This window comes from Aquila chrysaetos, chromosome 1 (assembly GCF_900496995.4).
Source record: "Aquila chrysaetos chrysaetos chromosome 1, bAquChr1.4, whole genome shotgun sequence".
Classification (NCBI taxonomy): Eukaryota; Metazoa; Chordata; class Aves; order Accipitriformes; family Accipitridae; genus Aquila; species Aquila chrysaetos.
In genome coordinates, this window is record NC_044004.1 from 1,756,111 (window position 1) to 1,780,650 (window position 24,540).

General features: G+C 39.3%; 1 protein-coding gene across 2 annotated transcripts in view; it reads left to right on the forward strand.

The window, feature by feature from the left end:
* LOC115343219 (Alstrom syndrome protein 1) overlaps positions 1-24,540 on the forward strand; it is a 43,817-nt gene that overhangs the window by 13,963 nt on the left and 5,314 nt on the right. The window contains exons 5-14 of one of the 2 annotated variants that reach the window (XM_030018954.1): positions 1,056-2,814; positions 3,973-4,098; positions 5,832-6,002; positions 9,857-11,037; positions 14,327-14,435; positions 15,689-15,943; positions 17,653-17,897; positions 19,010-19,193; positions 19,374-19,437; positions 23,680-23,779. In XM_030018954.1, the coding sequence (XP_029874814.1) occupies positions 1,056-2,814; positions 3,973-4,098; positions 5,832-6,002; positions 9,857-11,037; positions 14,327-14,435; positions 15,689-15,943; positions 17,653-17,897; positions 19,010-19,193; positions 19,374-19,437; positions 23,680-23,779 (4,194 nt within the window). Of the gene's footprint in view, positions 1-1,055; positions 2,815-3,972; positions 4,099-5,831; positions 6,003-9,856; positions 11,038-12,352; positions 12,780-14,326; positions 14,436-15,688; positions 15,944-17,652; positions 17,898-19,009; positions 19,194-19,373; positions 19,438-23,679; positions 23,780-24,540 lie in introns of those variants that run through there. The other variant, XM_041122876.1, reaches the window with a different exon arrangement.

The following is a 24,540-nucleotide window of genomic DNA, read 5'->3' on the forward strand; positions in this document are numbered from 1 at the left end:
CCTTTTATATTGAGTTCTGTTTCATATGGTGATAGTTATGGCATAGCAAAATGTTAGATGCAGAAGTATCCCTGTAGCCCTAAAATGCCACGTAATGCAACGCTTTGATAGTGTGGAGTTTGTTTGGACTCTGGTCCAAACCCAAAGAGTTTTAGTGTGTGTCTGCTACCTGATTTCTTGGAGGTCGCCAGAACTTAATGTTACATACTTGGTTAAGGTTTGAGTACTTATAACTGGAAGTAAATGTGGGTTTCTGCATTGTTTTGTTTTTCCATGGAGCTATGAAGGAATGCCTTTCATCAGTAATTTACAGATCACAAGTACTTAAGTTGTATACAAGATCTCCATCCTTGGAGATTTTTGAAACTTGATGGGGACAAGGCCCTGAGCAACCAGTTGCAATGTTGAAGTTGACAGCCCTACTTTGAGCGAGAGGTCAGACTAGAGACTTCCAGAGGTCTCTTCCAACCTCAGTGTTTCTGTGATTTTGTGTGGCTAATTGGCTATCTTTTTAATTAATAAAATTATCACTGAAATCACAAAGCTTTAGCGGGGTGTGTTTGTCTCTCCCTAAATCCCTTTGAACTTAGATAGTGAATAAATATTCATTCAAAGATAGTAATTTTTCCCAGTACATTATGAACAGGGTTTATGATAAATGTCCAACTGTGTATGAAGCCAACTGATAGAAAGGAAGAAAGTTTTATTCTTGTTTTCCTGTGAGTGGAGTGATGTTAAGAGGTATTTACAACTTAGGCTAAGTAACAGAGTAAAACTTCATAGTTCACAAAACTAAAGGGTTCTATTTGAGATGTCACTGCTGCTGTTTGTGATAGCATCAAAACCATGTTAGCTAATTTCCTGGTGCTTAAAATATGACCAATTTTTAATTGGTTCCATTAACAGAAGTGTTCAAGAGAAAGTATGTGCTCATTCATGATGACAGACTCTTGATTATTGACAGCACTAGTTATTCTTTGAATTCGCCAATCCAGATTTTGGTGAGGGCAGGAAGTTGTCCACATAACCTATGTGAATTCTTCTATATTTTTCAGGATCCACGGGTATGTGTTTTGGAGGCTGCTTCTGAGTATAGCCATAATCAGGAACAGGACATAGTGCGTTTAAAAGCTCCAAGTGACAAAAGATTTCAAACTGACAAACAAACACAAGCCATCAGGACTAAGGACCTTTTAGAGTCGAGCTTACGACAAGCTGTGCCGTTATATAGAGCTGATCCTTCCGATTGTTGCCTGCTGAAGGATATGCAGTTTAAATCTTTGAGTACTGTTCAAACACCTACCTGCAACCAACATCAAACAGTTGCAACTAGTCGTTCTGATGCTGCTGTTGAAGTTCATCCACCATTGCAGAAGGAATGGGACAAGTGTGCAGTGAGGTCTGCAGCTGCTTCCAATATGCAAAGAGAAGTCCATTTACCAGCTCAGAAGAAGCTGTCTGTGGAAAAGTGTTCTGAAGAAATGGCTAAGCAAATTACTTCTATCACCTTTTCATCCCGAAAACGTTTGCAGTCACCATTGACTTCCATGGCACTCAGCAGTAGTCTTACTAGAGATGGTCTTGATGGGATAATGCCTTTGGAGGTTGACTCTGCTAGCACTGAGGAACAGAGCCATGGCAAACACCACTGGGAAGGATCTAAGACTTGTCCTCCTTCAAGTCCAATGCTTGCTGGCTCAGTGTCTAATGAGATTGCTTTTACTGCTGAGAAAGACAGGTTTCATCATGTCTCTGCTGACAGTAACAAAGTTGGAGCTTATCAAGAAACAGACTGTTTGTCAGATCAGGATTCTGTAAGCATCCATGCTGATAAAAGACAGACCCTTAGCACAAAAAATTCTGATGTTCTGCCTGAACATGTGACTGAATTGGGCAGGCATAGTGCCAGACTCGTGGAGCTTGATTGTGATACAAGATTCAGTCAAGAAATGAATAGGTTTAATGAACCGCATTCTATAAGTGCTTACCAGCAGGAGAAAAACAGCCCACCTGGACACATCCAGTTGCGTGAGAGCTTAGAAGGTTCAGATCCAGCCATACAAGCTGATTTGCTGAAGGGCCATATTAAGTTATTAGAAGAAGAGAAGAAAAGTTCTTCTGATGAAGTACCTCTCATTCAGAAAGGGGTTGCGAGAGAGCAAATCGGTACGTCTCGCCATTCATCTATGGATGAGATTTTATCCACCACTTCTGTATCTCCTTCATCACCAGTTAAGAAAGTACTGTCTTGCGTCCACGTAACTCTTTCCTCAAAGTGTAATAACTCAGAGCTGCATAGTGATGTGAATACTGAAAAAGAGATGAGATCGTGGGATAAACCTGAAGTTAATACTCAACCAGTGTCTTTAAAAACTCCAGAAACTTTAATAGAAGCTGTTTCTAAATTATCAGCTGCTGACCCTATTCCAGAAGATCAAAGATCTTCATCTTTCCCAATGCCAGTGTCTTCAGCAGATCCCTGCCTAGTGGTTTCCTCTGTTACAAGCGCAGCAGGGCAAGAGCTGCCTCTGCAAAGCAGTGAGAGACCACAAGTCACTGTTCTGGGTTCAGGGGGATATAGTCTGAAGAATATCTTCAACTCTGTAGTTCCTGCAAAAACTGGGAAAAGTACTTCTGATGCTACCACTCAGATAACAACAGAAAGTCCTGAAAAAACAACCTTTTCAGCAGAAATTTATGTTAATTCACGAGACAGTGAAAATGCTGTCTACCAGTCGTCTCTCCAGAAAGCACATGAACTTCCTAACAATACAACTTCATCTCTTAACATTTCCTCTTTCCCAAGGCAGGGTGGTGAGCAAATTAGTGTCTTGTATGTGTATGTAAACTTTCATCTATGCAAGTTCAAGATATTTATAGGTATTAAAAAACAAAACCCCAGCTTTTCTGTGGAAGTAACATTCTTGAGATAATTTTGATATTTAAAGTTGCTCATATGGGGAAAAAACCCCCAACCCTTAAACTTGGGCTTTGCAGTCTTGTGGGTAGGGAATTGTATCAATGCAGTTGTGATTCAGTTCAGGTTTATTTAGAACTGAATTTGCTGTGTACAAGTCTGGTTCAAGAAAATTTTCTGACATTTGTTTTTAGATAATTTGATTTAGTTTACTGCTTAGTTTATCAAGAGATATATCGATTACTGATTTACTCTCTAGTCAAGGTAGTACAAAAACTAAGAGGAAAATATGCACATTGCCATTTTCAATAGAATGAAATAGAAAAACGTGCAGGGCTTTTAAAAATCTGTTGACAGAAGAATGTGGATGTTGCGCAGTGGTTTCCCACAGTGGTGTGTTACACTACTGATGTGTGTAGACTTGTGTAGTTTTCGTGATTTTTTTCCTGGGCTCCAGGCTTTGTATCTCTATTCTCAAGGTGTTTAAAATAGTATGAGTTGAGAGAGCAGATTCATTCATTATATCAGAGTGCAAAAAATATTTCAGCTATCTGATCACCTCTTCTCTTTGCTGTTAGAAGTCAGTGAATGTTCTGCTCCAAACATTTGCTGGAATTCTGTTATGACAGCATGCTGCTTTTATTGACTTAAGGGACAGATATCCATGCTCATGTAAAATTATTTCATTAAACATGGATCAGCTGGGAGCTATGTGGGTATGTGAGGGTTTTTTTGTTTTTTTTTTCTTTTTTTTTTTTCAAGTTAGTGTTTGTCACCCTAGTCACAAATTTAATATTGAATAGGTAAGTAAGCTATTTTTTCTAGCTAAGCGACAGTCAACCTTCTAACCACTGGGTGGGTATTAAAGAATTAAATTAATTAAATAATTAATAATTGCAATTTATTTTCCTAAAGAATAGGGTATTTCTCCAGATTTACTACAGTGAACATCTTCAGCAGTCTTCTTGGGTCCTGATTTGTTGCTTTTATCTTCAGTTGCATTAAAGAATGAAAGCCTGACTTCTGTTAATTGCTTTGCCTTCCACCCCCCACAGATCAGCCCTTATTGCTGCCATATAAACCTTCTGGAAGTACTGGGATGTATTATGTTCCTTATCTAAAGGCAGGATCTAAAATTTCTCCAGTTGGGTCAGAAACCAGTGTTGAGAGCTCTCACTCAGGTACTTATTTATCTTAGGTCTTCCAAATGCAAAATGATGGTTGGGGTTCATGGATCAAAATATATTTATTTCATATGCAGAATTGTCTCAGAGCTCAGAACTCTTCTGTCCTAGCAGTTTAGAGTAAGTGCATTGATTGTAATAGAAAAATGTCTGTTCATGTTCACACCACTTTATAACACAAAGATGAATAAGCCCTGACTGAAGGCTGTGGTTTCAATTTCTTTGATGAAAGGGATGTTAGTACTCCATTCTGGCAGTGAAAAGAAACAAGGCTCAATGTTTTACAGCTTGATAATTCTTTACTTTCCTCTGGGAATTACTATTCTGTTTGCATTCTTTCATATCTCTACCAGTTCTCCTTCTTTTTAGTTTCCTTATTTATGTACGTTCTCCCCCTTTTTTTGTTAATTTGGTATGTGTACATTCTGAAATATCTGCATAATGCAACATGCATTTCAGATAATAGCTTTCTTAGTACTGTATTTTTTTCCTCCATGTTAGGGGATTCCAGTGTAGAAAGCCTTTCTATAAACAATGTAATTCATAACTGTGGCTTAAAATATATATTCACCTCTTCTGCACATCCTCCTGTCTCCCAGTAAAAACCACTTCTTATTTACCAGGGGAAAGGATGCTCTGTGATTCATCAATTTCTTTTGCTTTGCCTGCTGTTATTTTTCAGTTCTCTCCTATACATAAAGAACACATCACTTAAGCATTATAGGTCTTATCCGCAGGTTTTTTTTAGTCAGAGCTTTTTGATATCCAAAGTTATTTGTAGACAGAACTAATATTACAGAGATGTCCAGCTCCTGACAGATGTGTCCTAGGGGAGTAGGTTGATACAACAGTCACAGTAAGTGGCACAGGGTAGTTAGTATAGCCACAAATTGTGCTTGTAATTGTTTATGCATCTCTGCTCATTACCTTTTTCCAGTCTGTTGTAATATGGTCAAAATGAGAAAAACAAATGTGATGAGAGTCTGTTGTTTTGCAGAAACTATGATGCTAGATATAAAAATTCAATATGCATGTGAGGCAGTGCAAGGTTGTAGAAAATGTACAGCAGAATTAAAAAATAAATTTTGTTTTTTAAACTTCGTGCTGCTTCCTAGTTCACAAGTAGTAACTGAAGGAAATTGAGTTGAGTAAGTCCACTGAATGTAACCAGGTGGTGTTGACAAGGATGATAAATCAGTTAGGGGCCATTTAGGTTTCTAACATTAGGAGACAGTGATATGATAGTAAGAGTGCTCTGCTCCTGTTGTCTTGAATTCTTGTTTAGAGGTTATACAGACCTACTCTAGTCTTCCACTTTTTCTCCGTTGCTGTTCAGAAAATAGCTATTTACATCAGTCAGTGAAAATGTCTGGAATTTTAATGTGAGCAGGAGGGAGTCTGGACATTCCAAGTCCTGCGTCTGGCTTCGTGGTAGACTTGTCTAATGCTCATTTTCTTGTATTCTTCTCCGCTTTAAGTAGATAGGTAAAATTTATCTACCTCTCAGGGAAGAACCTTGTCAAGAAAGATTATGGAAGACAATGTGGCACAATACCTACTGCTGCTGTATTAGTCACTAGAACTGCTCACTAGGGATCACTGCTGTTGGTGAATATACTGGTACTAATGCTTGGATAATACACTTTCTTTCAGACGTTGTCTTTGTTGTGAAATTTTTGTATCTATTTTTCCTGCTTCCTCTTTTTACTCATTGCTCTCTTTCTCTGCAGGGTCAAATGATGCTCTTCCTCCAAGGTTTCCGGCAAACGTGCTCGGTTTAAGGGATGATAATCCTCCAGACAGTACGGCTATCAAGCATAAAGAAGGAAACTACAGTAAGAGGACCAAGCCCAAGCTAGCCTGGGCTGAGGAGCAAATGATACCACTGGAAGCTTCCCCAGGTAGTTAAAGTGTGTGTTTTAATTTTACATGTTGTTTTCATACACATGAAAGAAAGTAGAGCAAAAGAATTATGTTTCAGGATCCATGATTTCTGGTCTCATGATATTGCTGATAGTCTGCCTGAAGATGCTGAATTTGTCTCATTTTACTCTTCCCCATCTTTCTGCTTCTCCTGAATGACCAAATACTTGGATGTTAGTATTTGCTAGCATTCCAGTGGCCCCAGTGCTTATTGGAGCCTTTGTAAGATTTTTTGGGGGGTTTGTGGGGGTGGGGATTGGATTTTGGTGTTTGTGTGTTGTTTTCTGTGTGGGTTTTTTTGGTTTTTTTTGGTTTTTTTTTTTAAGGCACTCTTAAGTTTTGAAGTGCAAAGTCGTCTTTATGTGTAGAAAGGATGCCGTGTAGAAAATGACAGAAATTCCCTGGTAAATAAAAGTAGGTGGGATGGCTCTGTATGTTGGTTTGGAGTTGTGTTCCTGCTCACAAATACACTTATGTCTCGTGATGTCATGTTAAGTATCTCTGCAATGTTGGTGTTTAACTGAATTTTAATTTGATTTGACTGATGTCTCTTTCTTCTTCCCCTCCATTAACCTTGTTGGATGGTACTCCTGAGGGATGAAGGGCAGGGTTTACTACTATAGTAGCCTACTTTAAGGCTTTATTTGTTGAGAATGCTGACAAAATGAAATTATGCTGTGCTAACTGATGATTTTGACACTGTATCTCATGACAGTAGCTAAAATTAGTCCTGATGGACACTCCTTTTGTACAAAACCTCATTCTGTGATTTTGAGTGGCTGATAAACTTCCTTGAGTCTGAGCAGGGATGAGGATTTTTTTTGTGTTTGAGAACTGCATTGTGTTCCTGGACAGAAGTAACTGTAAACAATTGCTCAGTGGTTGCCATCTCTCCTAAATGCAGCTATTAATTCCTCAGGGAAGCTGTTGATTGCAAAGTACAGTATTTTGCAACATGTGCTATATTAAACAAAGAGCGAGCAAATTGCAAGGGATGTAATTGTGGCTGTTAATGAGGGATGGGACCTGAAACACATGAACAGCATAATGGATTCTGCGTTAGAGACTTCCTGCTCCCTTCTAGGCAGTCACATATATAGGGTTTTTGGGAGCTCATTTATTTTTCTTAGTATCATATAAACTTGTTATTTGAAGACCTTTAATGAAACAGATTTTATGGAGTACCTGAGTGTGATTATTGTTGTCCTTTTTAAGCAGGCAGTTCAGTATGCCTGGGGTAAGGTCACCCTACAGAGCAGTGCTGACATACTGATAGGGATTCCATTTTGATGATTTTAATTCTTCACTTTAGAAGGGGTTTGCTTGGAAAGTTTTCTCTTCAGAATGGAGACATTTTGGTATTTCCAGAATATAATTTTTAATTCCAGAAGATAATTTAAAATGATTGCATAAGATGCACTAAACTTCATTATTTTATGTTCATTTTACTTTTTTTGGTAAGTGTACGTAGGACCAGTAGTTGAACTAGTGCAACAATAAAGACAATGTTGTCTCAACCTAGTTTTTCTAATGGAAGAAATAATTCTCTGTGAGCATTTATAAAGTGCAAGGTTATGGATACAAGTGGAGTGAGATAGAAAAATGCTTTTCTTCATTCACTGCGAGTAACTCAGAAGAGGAATGTTGGGTCATGGCAGTAGAACTGAAGAAAGAGTGCGGGTATGGAAGTGAGCTCTCTGAACAAGAATCTGCAGTAACAAACAAAATACCGTGTTGGAGCAGAGAGCGATGGATACCTCTCTCTCTGAATAGCCTGGATAAAAATGAAAGGGGAACAGAAGTGTTAATATAAAATTATCTAATAGTATTTTTGTCTAGCTGTGTTGGCCTAAAGACACAGGCAAGAAAAGAACTGTAAATAGAAATAATCTTTTGTTAAACCAGCCAGTACAGTTGGAAATTTAAGCAAGCCTTCTGAAGAGACATGCATGTCTAAAATCTTCTCTGACTTCTTCAACTGTATTTTTAGATGGTCTAATAAAAGATTACCTCTACCCACAGAGCTTGTCTAGAGCTTAAAATTATGCAAGTTATGTATTTTTTTAAAAAAAAGTTTCTCTATGTAAACTTATTTTTATTATTTGCCTGTTTGCATTCCTTCCATTTTCTTGGTAACTTTTTAAAAATACAGAAATAGCACAAATTCTGCATAGTGTTCCCAAGCCTGATCTCATTTGTCAGGAGTATGTGGAGGAATCCTCTTACATGAGTATATAAACATTGACCTTGTATGGAAAGACAAATTCCTCCAATTTCAGAGTTAGTGGGATTGGGTCTGGTTATGCTATTCATGACCATGACATTACACTGAAGTGTCTCTGTATTGGGAAGAGATGTATGAAATGTAAGGAAAACAAGTGACTAAATAAAAGTAAGGTTTATGAGGCAGTGTTAACAGTATGAATTCATGCAGTCGTAACCTTCCTGAGCTTATCTTGCATCACTTTTTCCTTTGTGGAATTGGGGTTTTACATAGCTTGTGATTCTTGATGAGGTAGGTAGGTATTTTCCTCCTGGGGTAGGGAGAGGCTTGACTGTGGGACTTGCCATCCTTTTGCTGAAATGGCAGCAAAGCTTGCTCAGATGAAGAAAAGAAGATCTGGTTTCCAGTTCTGTTTTCATCAGTAGATCACAATCACGGAAACAAGACTGTTTAAAACAAAACAACAAAAATACAAACAAAAAAACGAACTTGGGAGGAATGTCAAAGAGCTAGAGAAAAACTAGTAGGAGTGAGATTCCTGCCATTAATGGCACTTGATATGCATTTGCTGACAGTTCCCCATTACCTAGTTGCTGGTGTTGGCATTAGTAAATGGACTGTTCTTTTTTTGTATTGACTTTATTTATGTTAAAGCTATTACTATTCTATAAGGCATCTTTAAATGACATACTTGGCTAAAATGGCATGGAATATCTTGCAGTAAGCATAGGTACTTGGGAAATCCTTCGGGCTCTAGCATCTATAATTCTTACTTTCTGCCTTCATGGATCATTATATAATTCAGTCCATTATACAAAGAACATAGCATGAAACACATTTTTACTTTTTTAAATTTGATTTTTTTTTTTTCCCCGCAGTATATTACAAATGGCTTTAAAATTATTTTGGAATATATTCCTGCGAGCACATGCTGCATGCATACTTAATGTATGTCTATTGCAAATGAGTTTATAATTGGATTTCTGCATATACTCCTTTGTAATTTCAGATAGTAGCATATTCTGGGGGGATTTCACTACTGCTTTGAACTAAAATGTGTCATCTGAGCTTGAAAGCAAAGCAGGACTAGATCTTGGTATGCTATCAGAGATGGTTCTAGGAGCTGTACAGGAAGTGGTATTGGTTGTCTTATATATAGTGCTGTTCTGAGTTAGTTGAGAGATAATGTTCAGGCATAGCCTTAGGGAACACTTATACTCCCTGGGCATTTGTCTGAAAAGAGGCAAAATGAATTGCGGCTGCCTGCCATGAGTTTCCATAAATATAAATAAAGACTCAGTCCAAATTTTGGTCAGAGTAGTTACCTGTGGTGTAACTAGATTTCTCCTTCAGATTCCATTGAATGTAATATTCTCTTGGATTCCGTGTTGCAAATGATAGAAAATCTTATTTATGTACTTTTAATAATGCTGAAACTTCATTTCTAAGTTTGTTGCATTTTGGGAATGGGTACACTGATCCCCTGCTTTTAATCCTTTGAAACGATTGGAAAGTGTTAGGATGAAAATTATCCTGTTCAAGATTTGCTGTTTGCTACTTGCTTCCATGTAAAGAAACAAAAAATTAAAGTGTTTTCTTCTCTTCTAGAACACACAGATCATTCAAAGTCCATAAAAACCACTCATTCAGTCTTCAAATCTGCACCGCTCTACCTTCATCATCCAATGCCTGTGTGTGAGAGCTACTTCCTGTCTAACAGCGAGCTGTCAGAAGACGGTTCTGGTATTGGACATGCTGGACCTTCCTCAAGTGTTGTCTTGCAGAATCGGAAAAAAGCACATCGTCATCAATGTATTTTCTCTGTTCGTCATAAAAAAGATGGTGAAAATGAATTCTTTCCACTCACTGCAGAAGAAGATTACAGCAAGAATGAGGATCTAAATGTTAGCACGTCTCTGGGGAATGAAACATCAGGGAAAGAGCTACTTCAACGTGGCAGAAGAGAAGCAGAACAAAAGGCAGCTAGAAATTATCCTTTGCCACGTAGCCAAACAACTTGCCTAAATGAGAATGTGGAGAAAGACCTACCACCGAGACAGAGAACCCAGTCCAGTAGTAGCTTAGATGAACTCTGGATTAAGTTTTTGGAGTGCCAGAAGAGACACCAGCACCATGATTTTAGGAGTAACGGTGAGCTGTCACTTGTTGAACGCCTCGATCGATTGGCCAGGGTCCTTCAGAATCCCATTAGGCATACACTAATACCAACAAAATCTGAAAAGAAAATAAAGGGAAGAGAACAGAAGAGAATAAGACTGCCAGAGAAGAGCAGGTCTGAAAGTACTTTCAAGCCTAATGCAACCCATGTTGAAGAAAGACCACGTATCACCCGTGATAAAAATAACCTTGTTGAGCTTGGGAAAAATAGGTCAGGAGAAAAAATTATCTGCCACATGAATAAAATTTCGGAGCACCAGCAGTACCTGGAAACTCCTAGTGACACTTCTTCAGAGGCAAGGCTCAGTACAGATCATGGCACCACGATCAGTTCTACCACCTCAGAATCAGATGTGGTGACCCAAACAGAGATGGAAACTGCTACTCAGACTGAGGTGAGCAGTTCCATTTCCACCATTGATACTGCCAGGCTGATCAGGGCTTTTGGGCATGAAAGAGTGCGGGTGTCACCAAGACTCTCCCAGCTTTATTGTACCATCAACCACCAGAAAAGTCGCTCTGAAAAGTGGGACAAGGGAAGTGGCAAAGCAGTGGGTGTAGAATATCCAAAGGTTACTTCTGAGAGACACAGGAAAAGGAAAGAGATCCAGGTATGTGGTCAGTTAGACCAAAAGACAATTTTAACTAATTGTTACAGGAACTCTTAAACTGCTGTACAGTAGCAGAGTTTGTTATTTGGAGAATAATTTAAAATTTCCCAGAGAGTGTTGTTTATATCGTAGGCTTCTGTCTTTGGTCTAAGTAGCTCAAACAAGTCTCTCTGCTTTTCCAGGAATAAGGACGAGCTCAAAATCTCTTAAAACATCAATTGTGTTTTCTTTCCCTTTGTTCTTATTTGTCTTTTTTTCTCTTCCTTTATTTGTCTTGGGAAGCAAGATCCTGCTGTATCTGATTTCTAGTTACCTGCAGGTTCTGTGCTTCAGCAATCCTGAAGACAGTGGTGGTAAGTTGAGGCTGTAGATTTGGACTGCCTATTGCTACCTGAATATATCTGGGCAACGATAAATACAATTTCATAAAAATTGGAATTATTATTTGAATTTTCTTACTGTTTGTCTATTTTAAATGTTGGAATTTTGTCTTGCTTGAGTGTTGGTTGTAAGCTTCTTCAACTTTTGTATTTGGTAGTTTAGGCATATTAAAATACCAAGTCTCGTCCCTAAGCATTCTAGGTGAAAAGTCTGGAGTTAAGCTGATTACTTCAGTTGAATTTGGCCATTGCCCTTTGGAGGAGAAATGAAAATTAATTTCCTGAAAGGGGGCCTTGGCATGGGTTTGGTGATTATCGTAAGAAATTACAGAATTTTGGTGTTCTGTAATATTAATTAATGCTGAAAAGTATAGGAACAAGTGAGAAATAATTTATTTTTCATATTACCAGAAGAAAGTGGTATTGTCATCATTACTAATAGATTTCATTAAAATGAGTTAGTTTTTTTTAATAGAAAGAACTCAAACTCAGTCTGTCACGTAAGCTAATGAATGCATGTCTGGGGGAGAAACAGTCTTTTTCAAGACTTAAGAATGGTTTAAAAATATTTTTATTAATATTTTTATTCATAATATTTATTTAAAGGTAAAATAAAATTGTCATAAACTTTGCAACATTAGGACCATTAATCAGAACACTGACTATCTAACAATGAAATTAGGATCCAACATGTCTTGCATGTTTGTAATATTTCAGAGATGATTTTATTCCATATTCCATTCATAAGACTAATCTTTCAAGGTCTGTTTGGACCTTAAAAACAACATGTAGTCTTTTGCCTGTTAAAATCACCCATGAGGTAACTGATTGCAGTGATACTTACATGGGAGTAAAGGCTTACTGTTCCCAGTGCTTGATGTTGGATTGAGCCCATATGGCTTTAGAAAGTAGTATCTTTTATCTGCTGGTGTAGTGTTCCTTTTAAAAATACATATAAAGGGACACATGACCCACCTCAAATAAGGAGTGAGAGAAAATTGATGGCAAAATGGCAAGCTAAATTTAAAATCCAAGTTTTGGTACCGTCTGTGATGCTTGGCTGAACAGAAATCAAGATTTTTTTGTTTGTTTGTTTGTTGCAAATATCAGTGGTTCAGAGACAGATATTCATTCGTTTATAGGAGGAGCTCTACTCCTAGAGAGGCTACTGTATGAATCTTTCAGGCAAGTGCTGCATTTTGTAGCTCTTTTTTTTTATGACAGCCTATTGTCAGCTCTGCTTCCAGAAAACTTGGTTACAGCTTTTTTTATTTATAGATGCTGAACCCATCCCAGAAGGTTTTTATCTATTCCAGTTTCTGTTATTTCTAAAGCACTCTTCAAGCTGCCATCTGGTAGCAGGTACAAAGCTAAAGGTTACGCTATTCAACTGCTGAAGGGCTTTGAAAGCACTGCACTGAATATTCTAGTCCAAATAGGAATATGCATGTCAATATTCAGTATTGAATAGCTGCTTATATTTATTTCTGCGGGCTGATATGCTTGTGTGTGTAAATGGGTTATCTTGGTTTTTTTCCTTGCTTTATACTCTTCCCTTTTGCTGAGCACATATTCAAATTTGCTTCTCTTCTCTGAAAGAAGATGCATATCTACTACATCTGTCTAGTGCACTCTACTAGAGCTGTAATAGTTTTATGAAACTAAAAAAAGAGTTCTTGCCAGTATGCCTGAGTAAAAATTGCCTCCTTTTAATGTTGAAATGAAATTATGTTTAGCATTGAAGTGGTGATAGCAGAGGTTCAATAAAAAGGTAATAAAAAAAAGCCTCTGTTCATTTCCATCGTGGCTAGCATTATGAGTTACTAACAGGATACTAATTGCTATGATCAAGGAAAAAAAAAATCTGTTTCATAATTAAAAATTAAATTCAATGGATTTGCAGAGATTGGTCTGTGCCGCACTGTTGGATTTGAAGCCTGGGGAAGCACTGTCAGTTAATTGCTGTTAATAAAGCACTAACCTTCTCTGTATTTTATATAACCAAAAAGCTTGTGGACCAGATGCCTTACACTTACAGAGTATACTCCTTTTTAAATGGCGGTAAAGTTATAACATGTCCTAAAATTTAAATTAATTTACTATAACAAAGTTGTGCTGCTTACATCCCTGCAGCTGGAACTTCTGTTTGTGTGAGTGGTGGTGATGTGAAACTAGTGTTTTGCCTAAACCATGCTCTTAGCACTTGTCTTCTATTTCTTGTTTTTGTTAATTTTCTCCACCTGGAGAATTTTGTGTAATGAGGATCACAGGGTGATAGAACTTCTTGTGTTTGGAAATGACTCTGCTCTTTCATGCCAATGGTACAGAATTGGAGTTTGTTATGAATTTACAAAGCAACATGTTAATCTTTCAAGACAGTTTGTCCCTCCAGCAAAAGCCTTTAAAGGCTTTTGGTTTGAGAGGGTGGGAATATAGGATTCAGTCTAGATGTTTATTCTCCCTCTTTCCAAAGCAGAAATATTTCACACTTTGCAGTTTCTCATGAAAGTACAGCCAACAAATGATCTTGCCATAGCAAAGGTTCTTTGTAAGTTTGTCTTGACAGGCCACATTGTCCCATGAACTTTGGACAAATGAATTGGAGGATGCTCAGCACCGTACAGAATCTTATCACAGGCAAGCTCTTGCCTACGGAAATAACATGCTTTTCTTACTATAATGGGATGCTGAAAGCGCATTGGTGCATGAGGATAAAGTCAAGGCTGGCTGTTGTGTGGCATAGCAATAAGAGACACTGATCAGCCTGTGATAAACATCTAAATAATAATAGAGTCAAGGCACAAGTAAAAGAGTGATAACTATAACTTTTTTGCTGTTTAAAACCCGCTTTCTGTTCATTTCTGTCAGTATTTCAGGAATTTCTATTCTCTTGCATGTTTTTTTTCTAGAATGCAGTCTCATCGGGATCAACTTCTGTAAGCAGCAGTTCTTGGGGGCCAAGCTCTGCTCTTAGTAACAAGCGACGGACACGGATGCTAAACAAAGGTATCCAAGCAGGTGAGTTGTTGAATTCCAGACTTGTCTTTTCTGTATTTGCTTCTGCCTTTCATCTCTTTGGAAACCTTTCTCCAGAGTCTGGTGCATGTTTCTGGTGATGGGTATGTACAAGCAGCATTCTTCAAATTCACTAAAAGCATTTGGAGAGAAAGATGTTATATTCTAATTGAAATAAGCCATTTCCTTTCCTTTCTTGGTCTGCTTTAGTAACCAGTGTTCTCACTTACTTATAAGTTTGTTGACCTAAGCTTCTGATCCATTTCAATAGCAAAGGGGGGGGGGGGGGGGGGAGGACTAACTGTATTTTTTTATATATTGTTTTCTCTGCAAGACATCTGTTACTCACAGAATGTATTTTGTAGGCATATGCTATTTCAGAAGGCAATTGCAGTGTTTCATACTCACCTTGGTAATATTTTGGATGTTATATTCTATTTAAAACATGGGCTGATCCTGGACTGGTGCAGTTCTGCATTTGGGTTTTTCTGGTGGCAGTTATCAGTTTCTTCATTGCTTTCATTTACAGGCCAACTTAGCATCATCACATTGAGTAATGGCTTTGTTTTATTCATCAGACATACCACTTATTTATTACTGGTTTGTTTTCATGTGCAAGTGGATTGAATCAGAAGAGTATTTTCATGGCTTGGTTTCAAGATTGTGTTATGACTTTTTGAATGTTAGTTGACACCTTACGCTTCATATGTTTCTGTTAAATATTTGTAGTGCTGTGGGCAAACCCATCTTTTACACCTAAAACACAGTTTTGGATGGGACACACTGGGTAAACTAACAGGTCCAGAAAAACCTGCAGTTCCCTTGTCCAAAATGTAAAGCTGTATGTTGACCTGCCATTGTGTCTTTCAGCAGCAGATTTGAAGTTGACTCTTCCAAAAGTCAACTCAAGTCCCCAGCCAGGGGCATAGTTGGTTCAAATTTAATTCCACCACCCCCACCTCCCCCCAGTGTGTGTATATATATACGCACATGCTTGTTTTGCTTGGGGTACTTGGTTTACACCGCTTTAATTTTACTCAGATTATCATGTAGTAACAATCCTGCAAACTCTCCTTGAATTGGAAGTGGGAATATAAAAGATTTTGCCTCTTGAAGGTGGGGTAAAGAAAGTGCTCCTTCAGCCTCAAAGTAAAAAATGAGGGTCATCCCCTGAACTATGCATGTCACTCATGCTGATGTTGAAGTACTTCCAGCTGCTCTGGAATAAGATGTTACTGCTTCGTTTTCAACTACAGGAGACTTGGAGATTGTGAACAGTGGAACTAAGAAAAATACTCGAGATGTTGGTGTGACTTTTCCTACCCCAAGATCTAGCCAGCCAAATCAATGGCCACAGGAACCCTGGCATTGTGTTGATGGTAATTTTGGAGAGTCAGATGGTATGGTCACAGATCATCAGGCAGCAGGAAGCAAGAGTAAGCAGAAGGGACAGCCAGGCAATTTTTTCATGGAGAAAAGGACGAAAAGGAGCAGGCTGCATGTACCACAAGGTCAGTCCAAAATACACTTTCTCCGCAGACCAGAAAAGCTGTACATCTTGACAGCAACTGGCATAATATGTGAGGAGGATTAGCTAGGACACAGAGTAGTCTGTCACTAGTACAGTCAGTTCTTACTCTGTTTTTAATCAATGAATTTTAAACAAAACCACTATGTCAAGTGAACTCTCTAGTGCTCTATTATGATGGCATTTTCAATCAAGCTGTTAGATGCAACCTAGCCAGTAAAGGTAGTAAACAGGAAGCAATGAATAAGGCAAGGGAAGATGAATGAGATGGGAATCGTACAGATACTTAATTTTGATTTGCACGGTATAAAAGGTTTTGTTAAGCTCTGAGTAACTGGTCACTGAAAGTTGTACTTACTGTTTCAGGTACTGAGGCTTCGAAGAACACATTTTTTCAGGAGTAGGTGCCAGAAGAACTAGACTCCTCTCCCTCTTTTAGTAGAGTTGCATTTTTGGGCTGATGGTGTAGCCTCCTTTACTCCCCCCCCCCCCCCCCCCCCTTCTAAATTCCCTGTCAGTGTTCACAATGTGATAATTAAATGTTTAAAAATATTTTCCTTAGTCATCATTGTTGTTGCTGTAGGGACAAATCATTCTCTCATACCAGTTTAATTTAGAATATCTGCTCAGAGTACTAGCTGATGTATTCAAATCCCATCATGTATGTAAACTGTGAGTAATCTAATTCTTGTATACATGTTTAACATTTGGAAGATGTAATGCATTTGATCTTCAGAAATATCTATAAAAAGCCATAGGGCTTAGGACAGCAGAGAGGCGCCTTAAAAATGTGTAATTGCTGATAAATAACTATTCTTTCTATAGAGAGAAACTTGCAAACTAAGGCATTTTGTGCTTTTTCAAAAGTGTTGTTTGATAAAGGCTTGCTGGTTTTCTGACACTTGGCAAAGGAATTCCTTTGTAAGTGCCACAGATGTGTGCTACAGAGTTGCACTGTTATTAAACTGAAGTGAGTATTTATTGCAGTGTTAGGCCACTGATTTGCTTTAGCTAAGACCTTGGGCATTGTCATGGTTTAAACCCAGCTGGCAACTAAGCCCCACACAGCTGCTCGCTCACTCCCCCTGGGTGGGATGGGGGAGAGAATTGGAAGGGTAAAAGTGAGAAAACTCGTGGGTTGAGGTAAAGACAGTTTAATAGGTAAAGCAAAACCTGCTCACCCAAGCAAAGCAAAACAAAGAATTCATTCACTACTTCCCATTGGCAGGCAGGTGTTCAGCCATCTCCAGGAAAGCAGGGCTCCATCACACATAACAGTGACTTGGGAAGACAAAATGCCATAACTGCGAATACCTCCCCCCTTCCTCCTCCTTCCCCCAGCTTTTTATTGCTGAGCATGATGTCATATGGTCTGGAATATCCCTTTGGTCATGGCTGTGTCCCCTCCCAACTTCTTGTGCACCTCTAGCCTACTTGCTGGTGAGGTGGTGCGAGGAGCAGAAAAGTCCTTGACTCTGTGTAAGCAGTGCTTAGCAATAGCAAAACCATCCCTGTATTATCAATACTGCTTTCAGCACAAATCCAAAACATAGCCCCATACTAGCTACTCTGAGGAAAATGAACTGTATCCTAGCCAAAACCAGCACAGGCATAAAGGGCCATAGATGGGGATGGAAAATCGGCACATGTGTTGTCTATAAATCTTTATTCTCTTCTGTGGTCTTTTAACAGGGATTTCATGGTTTGTCCAAGCAGAAGACTTGAAATCTGAATCTAGGAAAGAAAACCATTCCAATTCCTTTTCTGGTCCCGGTCCATCTTGGTTTGAACCATTGACCAGCACAAAGCCTTGGAGAGAGCCTCTCCGAGAGAAGAACTGGCAAGAGCATCAGCACAGCAACATGATTCAGCCAGCAGTTCCAGAAAGAGATGCTGCGAACAGGTCCTTGCGGCCGTTTGTGAAGCTTACGCTGCAGGTAAAGGCATGCTGCACTATAAGGCTGCTGAGATCTCGGTAGGATTTCAAGAGTTATGCTGAATCTTGTGGAAACACTTTTTGCTCCTTCTTTTTATTATTTCACCTTTATAATCATTGGAAGTCAACCATGTTACAGACTGCTCCTGCTTAAAAAACAAACAAACAAACAAAAAACCCCCCAAACACAAAACAAACGTAACAAAACCCAGGAAAACCAACAAATTCACTAGTCCATTTTCTTATGGTAATCTGGCTTTCCACAAGACGATTTGAATTGATCTAATATTTCAGGGCTTAAATTTTGGCTTCAGGAACTAGAGGTAATGTAGCTGACATAATGTCAAGTCATACTTGCTTCCATGCAGAGAGAATACTGTGTGATGTACATAGTACGTGATTAAAATGAACTTTAATTCATACAGTGCAAACAGTGTATGTGTGTGTACATGTACACCATATATGCATGTGTGTGTACTTCAGATAGGTGTGACTGCTCTAAGTAAGTATCTGTGGAAAGATACAGATTTAGTGTACAGAAATATTTTTAAAAGAGATTGTCCACAGCAAGTGAAATGTAAATTAAGAAGTGCTAACTAAGGTGCACTTCTGAAGTTTCTTTGAGTTCAGTTGCATCTGTTCATGAGCTCAGAGACTGCCCTGTGATGGAAATTGAAGTGTGGCAAACAGAGATATCAGGAGATCACTTTCAAAATGCCTCTACTGATCCTAAATAAATTGCTAATGTTGATGTGCCCGCTGATTTATAATAAGGAAGATTGTAATAAGTTACAGAATCTTCTATCCTATGGGCTCAACTTTTTGTTAACTTTTTTGAGAAGAATTTTGTGTCCCTTTTGCTAATTATTTTAGCCATGATATTTCTCTCTGGCCAGTTAACTTTCTGGTTGTTGACAAGTAGTTTGTTAAACAAGGTCTCTGAGGATCTACCCAGCATTAAGGATACAAGATTTTGTATATTATACCACATACTACTTTGATGGGATTTTTTCCATGCTTTGGTAATGGCGTTAGATATTTGGATTATTCCCATCCAGCTGTAGGCAGACAGTCTGGCCACTTTAGACTTTGTTTTGTGTCATCCCATCTTAGGAGGCTCTTGCAGTGCATCGCCCTGATTTCATCTCCCGCTCTGGAGAGCGTGTGAAGCATCTGAAGCTTGTAATGGAGGAAAGGAGGATACAGAGTGTACTGCAGTCTGAACGAGAAGAGCTGTTTAATCCTCCAGAGAAAAGAAAGGGCTACAGGAATGCAAGTCACATGCTGTCCGACAGAGGTACCTTTATGGTTCTGCTCTTTGTTCTGTAGGAATTAATGAATTTCCACATTATACTTAGGGGTGTGTGTATTGTCTATAAGAATCCATAACTTATAAAGGAGTCAGATTGTTGCAATAGTATTCTTTGTGAGAAGTAGACTTGTTCACCATTCTCTTATCTCAAAATTTTCCATTTAGGTTTTCTGATTAGAGAAAAGAGAAGAACAATTCCAAAGAGTGAAATGGTTCAAAGATCTAAACGGTAAGGTTAAGAAAACTGTTTCAGATAGATGGGTGACCTGAGTAAATGGGTTAGAAAGGTGGATGAATTGTATCTGCAGTCAAAGAATTGGGCGTTGGGGGTAACTCAGCTTTTTCAGGGCAAGGTGTAGGCACCTTATCAGAGGGACAAAGCATCTATCTAGAAAATCCGAGAAATGAGATAATTTTGGAAAAATTATTTCTGTAACTAAACCTGAGTACTCTACTGCAGTATCTGCAATCCAAGCACTGCAGCAAACTGTGCAAGTGCTGGATCCCGAAAGGAGAGGAAATGTAGGGTGTGGGCTACTAGAGAGTCTGTATAGTTTTAAACATTAACAAACTAGGTAACTGGCGCAGAAAATGAGGTATCATTTCACTAAATAAAAGGAGCTTTATGTAAGAAATAACTACCCTCAAAGGAATACAGAGGCTTTTACCCTTTGAAAAAAAAGGACCTTATGATAGATTTTGCCTTATTTTTGACTCAAGTGATTTATATGCAAAGTGCACAGCACACTAACAATGTATTAAACACTTGGAATATCTATGCTACAGAGAGACCGTGTGAAGGTATAATAAAAAATGGAGTTTATTGCAGCTAGATTCTGAAATGGTAGCGGGGTCAAGAGGAGGTAGTTTGGAAGAGTACCAGTTGAGAAACAGCATAAATACTTAAAAGTAAATTAGAGACTCATGAAGTTGTCTCTGATAACTTGTAAAGTTACATAAAAATATAATAATACTGTAAGTTATTTAAAGTCAAAACAAAACAAAGGTCAAGAGTGTACCTTGAGGCAAGGGATACTTCTAAGTATTTGGGTTTTCAGCGTATAAGCAAGTGCTTTGTTGCATTGAAGTCTTGGAACATCCATGCTACATGCAGGGAGGATTTGTGCTATGTGAAGGGGACAGTTCTGTGGGCCAGGACTGTTCCACAGCATCTTTGTCGGTAGTGGCAATAGGATGGAGCATGCCTCAGCAGGTTTGCAGGTGATGCTGAACTGGGAGGACCAGTCAGTATGCCAGAGAGTAGGTCTGCAGTTTCTAGAGATCTCTGCAGGTTGGAGGAAAGGGCCAAGAGGAATCTCATGAAGTTCAACAATAACAAATACCAAGTCTCTCCTTGGGACAGAACCACCCCCCCCCCCCCAACCAGGGACACCCCCCTTGGCAGTGTCTGAGGACAGACTGCCTGTGGAGTGGCCCCTCTGGAAGGGACCTTGGGGGCCTGACAGCTGGCGGACAGCAAATTGAACACGAGTCGGCAACATGCTCTTGGAGGGATGAAGGCCAGCTACACACTGCATTTCATGCAGGTGGAGGGAAGTGGATATTCCCTCTGCTTGGCGCTCATGGGACCACAGCTGGATCCTGTCTCCTGTTCTGGGCTGCCAGCACAAGAGAGAGGTCAGCAGAGTGTCCTGAGTCTGGTGGAGGCCACCAGGACAGTCAGGGGGCTCGAGCACTTGGTGCATGAGGAGAAGCTGCGGAGGCTGGGATTGTTTGGCGTGGGGAGGAGGAGGCTGAAGGTGAGGATCTGGCAGTGGTGTTTCCCTGCCAGAAGGAGGGTTTAGAGAAGGCAGAGGAAGAGTCTTCTTGGAGGCATACGGTGAGAGGACAAGCAGCAGTGGTGATGTGTTAGAGCAAGGAGAAATTCTAACTGGAGACCAGGAAATCAGTTTTTCACGAGGAGGGTGGTGAAGTGGTGGAGCAGGGCTGCGCAGAGGTGGCGGAGCCTGCATCCTTGGCAATAGCCACAAGTTGAGAGGATGGGGGCTGAGTAGCCCATTCTAGCCTTGAAGTTAGCCCTGCTTTGAGCAGGAGGTTGGACTAGGTGACCTCCAGAGGTCTCTTCCAACCTCAGTTACACTGATTCTACAAAATATCTACTGGAATACACAATATATAAAATAAACCCCTTGATATATATGCTGGGAGAGTCCAAAAATAATGTTTTATTTCAGTAGCCTTTGGCATTTAAAAGTATTTTTAGGGCGTTAATAGAGAGGTGGCAGAAGTGGTAAATACAGTAAATACGCCAGTTTCCCCAAGGAATGCATGTCCACATGTTTGAGCCAAAGTAGAAGGGTTTGGGTTCAGGTCACTTGGACTGGGCCATAGACGTATCTGAACTCACACTTTAAGAAACTCTGATTTCGTAATAACCAAAGTCAGCAGGACTTCTATGGAGGCTGATTCAGGCAGTCACACTTGGTGATTTTCTTTTTTTTTTGTTCTTGCTGCTGTCATACTCCAGCTCTCAGCTGGAGCTGAGAAGTAATTTATTCTGTACCATTCTTTTGAAATCCACACCTATAATGAGTGCAGAAGCTTTTTCTTTTTCTCTGTGAGGGTATAAATGGAATTTCTCATGGCAAATTAGCTAGAGGTAATGAAAACAATTTTCAATTAATTTATCTATAATTCTGCATTGCCAACTTCTTGCTTTAAACATCTTTATGGTGGGATGATTTGTCAGGGGTAAATCCTGATCTTTCCTTGAGTGGAACCCTAGAATGGCAAAAGCCTTTAGAGAATGGTGAGATGGTAATAAAGCAAAACCCCAAATCTTGGAGGTATCCCTCCCCACCATCCAGTAACACGTGCAGAGACCTAGCACCCTCTGCTGCCTTCCAGCAAAGCATAAGAGGAGTAAAATAAACATAAAAGTGTGATTTATTTCTTGTTTTCTATAGTGGTAATGTGGGTAGTGACATTTTTAGAAAAGATGACCTCCTAAGAACAGCTGCAGACAGAGTAGGAAAATAGGGATACACAGGAAGGTAGGTCACTGGAAAGAGTGCAGTTGCTTTTTTGTGTTTTCTTGTTTTTTTGGTGTTGGATGTGTATTTGCTTGCTTATCAATTCCACTGTGAAGTCTGATGGACTGGTAAACACATTTGTGTGGGGGACTGTAGAAGCTATAAATGTGTATGGCTCTCCCTAGCTGGTGCTGGTGAAGTAGACAGGAGGTAAAATTCAGTACTAATTGAGATTTGGATTTGATTCCTTGCTTTCTTGATTTTGCCTACTTAGTTATGTGTTATCATACAGCTTCCTATTACTTTGTTTTCCAGCTAACTTCTTGTCCTTCTGTCCTTTGAAACATACAAATGACACCTAACTTGTACTGACTAAATAGCAAATGCGTGCAAACTGATACACATTTGCCTCCCTTGCTTCTCTTGCCAGTCTGAAGTCTTACTTACTTTCCTGCTGGAATTAGTACCAAGACAACTGTCAAAGATGCCCCTCCTGGCTGGTGGGCAGTATTGATTTGCAATGTTCAAAATGGAGTGTGTTGAAGTCATTTCAGATAATACAAGTTGAAGGCACAGATGTGTTTAAAAATATTTGAAGTGCCAACAGTAATTATGCAAAGATACTATACTGATGTAAGAATGAAACAGTCTCTAAAAGTTCTGTCTTGCTTTAAATATTACAGGACTGAAATTTTTGGACATCATTCATTTCCACCTCCCATAAACCACAATGTTTTTGAAGCTGCATATTTCTTGGCAACCACTGTCATGAAATTAGTAAAGCTTTATGATCTTAAAGGAAGATTTGGGGATGTCAGTGTGAGCAATACACTGTCATCCTAGCTCTCGGGTCCCTCCTCGAGATGGTAGCATGTAAAACAGATTAGAATAGCGCTCTGACTGTACTGAGCACCAGTCACCTTCTATTCACTTCAAAGCATCCCTTGCTGTTTGGTTCTGGTATGGGAGAAGTTCAGCACTGGAGAAGACAAAGCATTCGCCTAAACAGGGCAACAATGTTGAATATTGAAATATTGAAAAGATGCCTAAATAGCTTAACTCAGGTTATTCTTGGGATAAAAATATTGCTATTGGTGGATAAACATGTTACTCAGAATCAGCATACTCTCAAAGCAATGGGGCTATTCTGTACTGAAGATACTGAAGCTCTACCTTTTGCAGCTCGATAATCATATCAGCTGTATGGTCACTTTAATGTCATAAATATTGCTTTTAGGAGGTGCTGCTTGTAAGAGAAAGGCATTATGGGATGTGGGAATTTCTGGTATCACAACTGCTATGTATTCCATATTTTCCCTGTGTGACACTAGTAAACCCCCAAATAAATGTTTCTATGATGTGGTTGGCCAGTAGCCTTTAACAGAATGTGAAGATAAAGCAGAGGATGGGGTTTTTTTATGTCAGTAAGTTCCTTCCTTCAAAGTCACTGTTTTTGACTTTTTGTATTTACACTTAAGGATCTATGAGCAGCTGCCAGAGGTGCAGAAGAAGCGAGAGGAAGAGAAGAGAAAAATGGAATACAACTCATACCGCCTGAAAGCACAGCTTTACAAAGCGGTAGGTCTTCTGGTCAAATATTTATACTAAAACATTTTAGAATTTTTTTTTTCTTGAGGTCACAAGCATTATAGTAATATTTACTAAATGTTAATTCTGTGGTATTCTTTTGCAACTTCTAGGTGGTTAGGATATATTAACATTTAATCAGGGTCAAAGCAGTCAAGCCTAGCAAAATGTGGAACAAAAAAATCCCCCTACCTAACCTGAAATCCTTCCAGTACCTACACATGCTGTATGGAAAAAAGACAAGGAAGCATGGTCCTGATTAAAGCATACAAAAAAGGGCTTGCGTAGTCTTGAGGGCAGAACGGAGGGATTGTGGAGCATATTTAAAGAAGATATTTCATGGACAGGCTCTTTGACTTGAAGGCTGCTGGTTTTGCTGTTGTGTACCCTTGCTGTAAATGGATTTAGCTTACACAATTCACAGCTCACTTCGCAACCATGGTTAACAAAGCATGGAGTCATCATTCTTAATTTTGCTCCAGTGGAAAATTGACAGTCCTGCTGGTAATTTGTTAACTTTGGGGGCTGTGGATTTCACTGTTAAGTGTTTGTTCAGCTGATAGCATGGTCTTACCGCACCGGCGCTGATCAGCCAAGGATCTCCTCTGTCTGGCAAGCTGTAGAACAAACCAGTGTCCCTAAGTGTGGGTATGACTAACTTTGAACCACACTTATCCAGCAGTTCAAGAACAGTTTCTGTGCTGGGGCCTCACCACACAACCAGCAGCAGAGCAAAGGTGGGGTGAGGACTC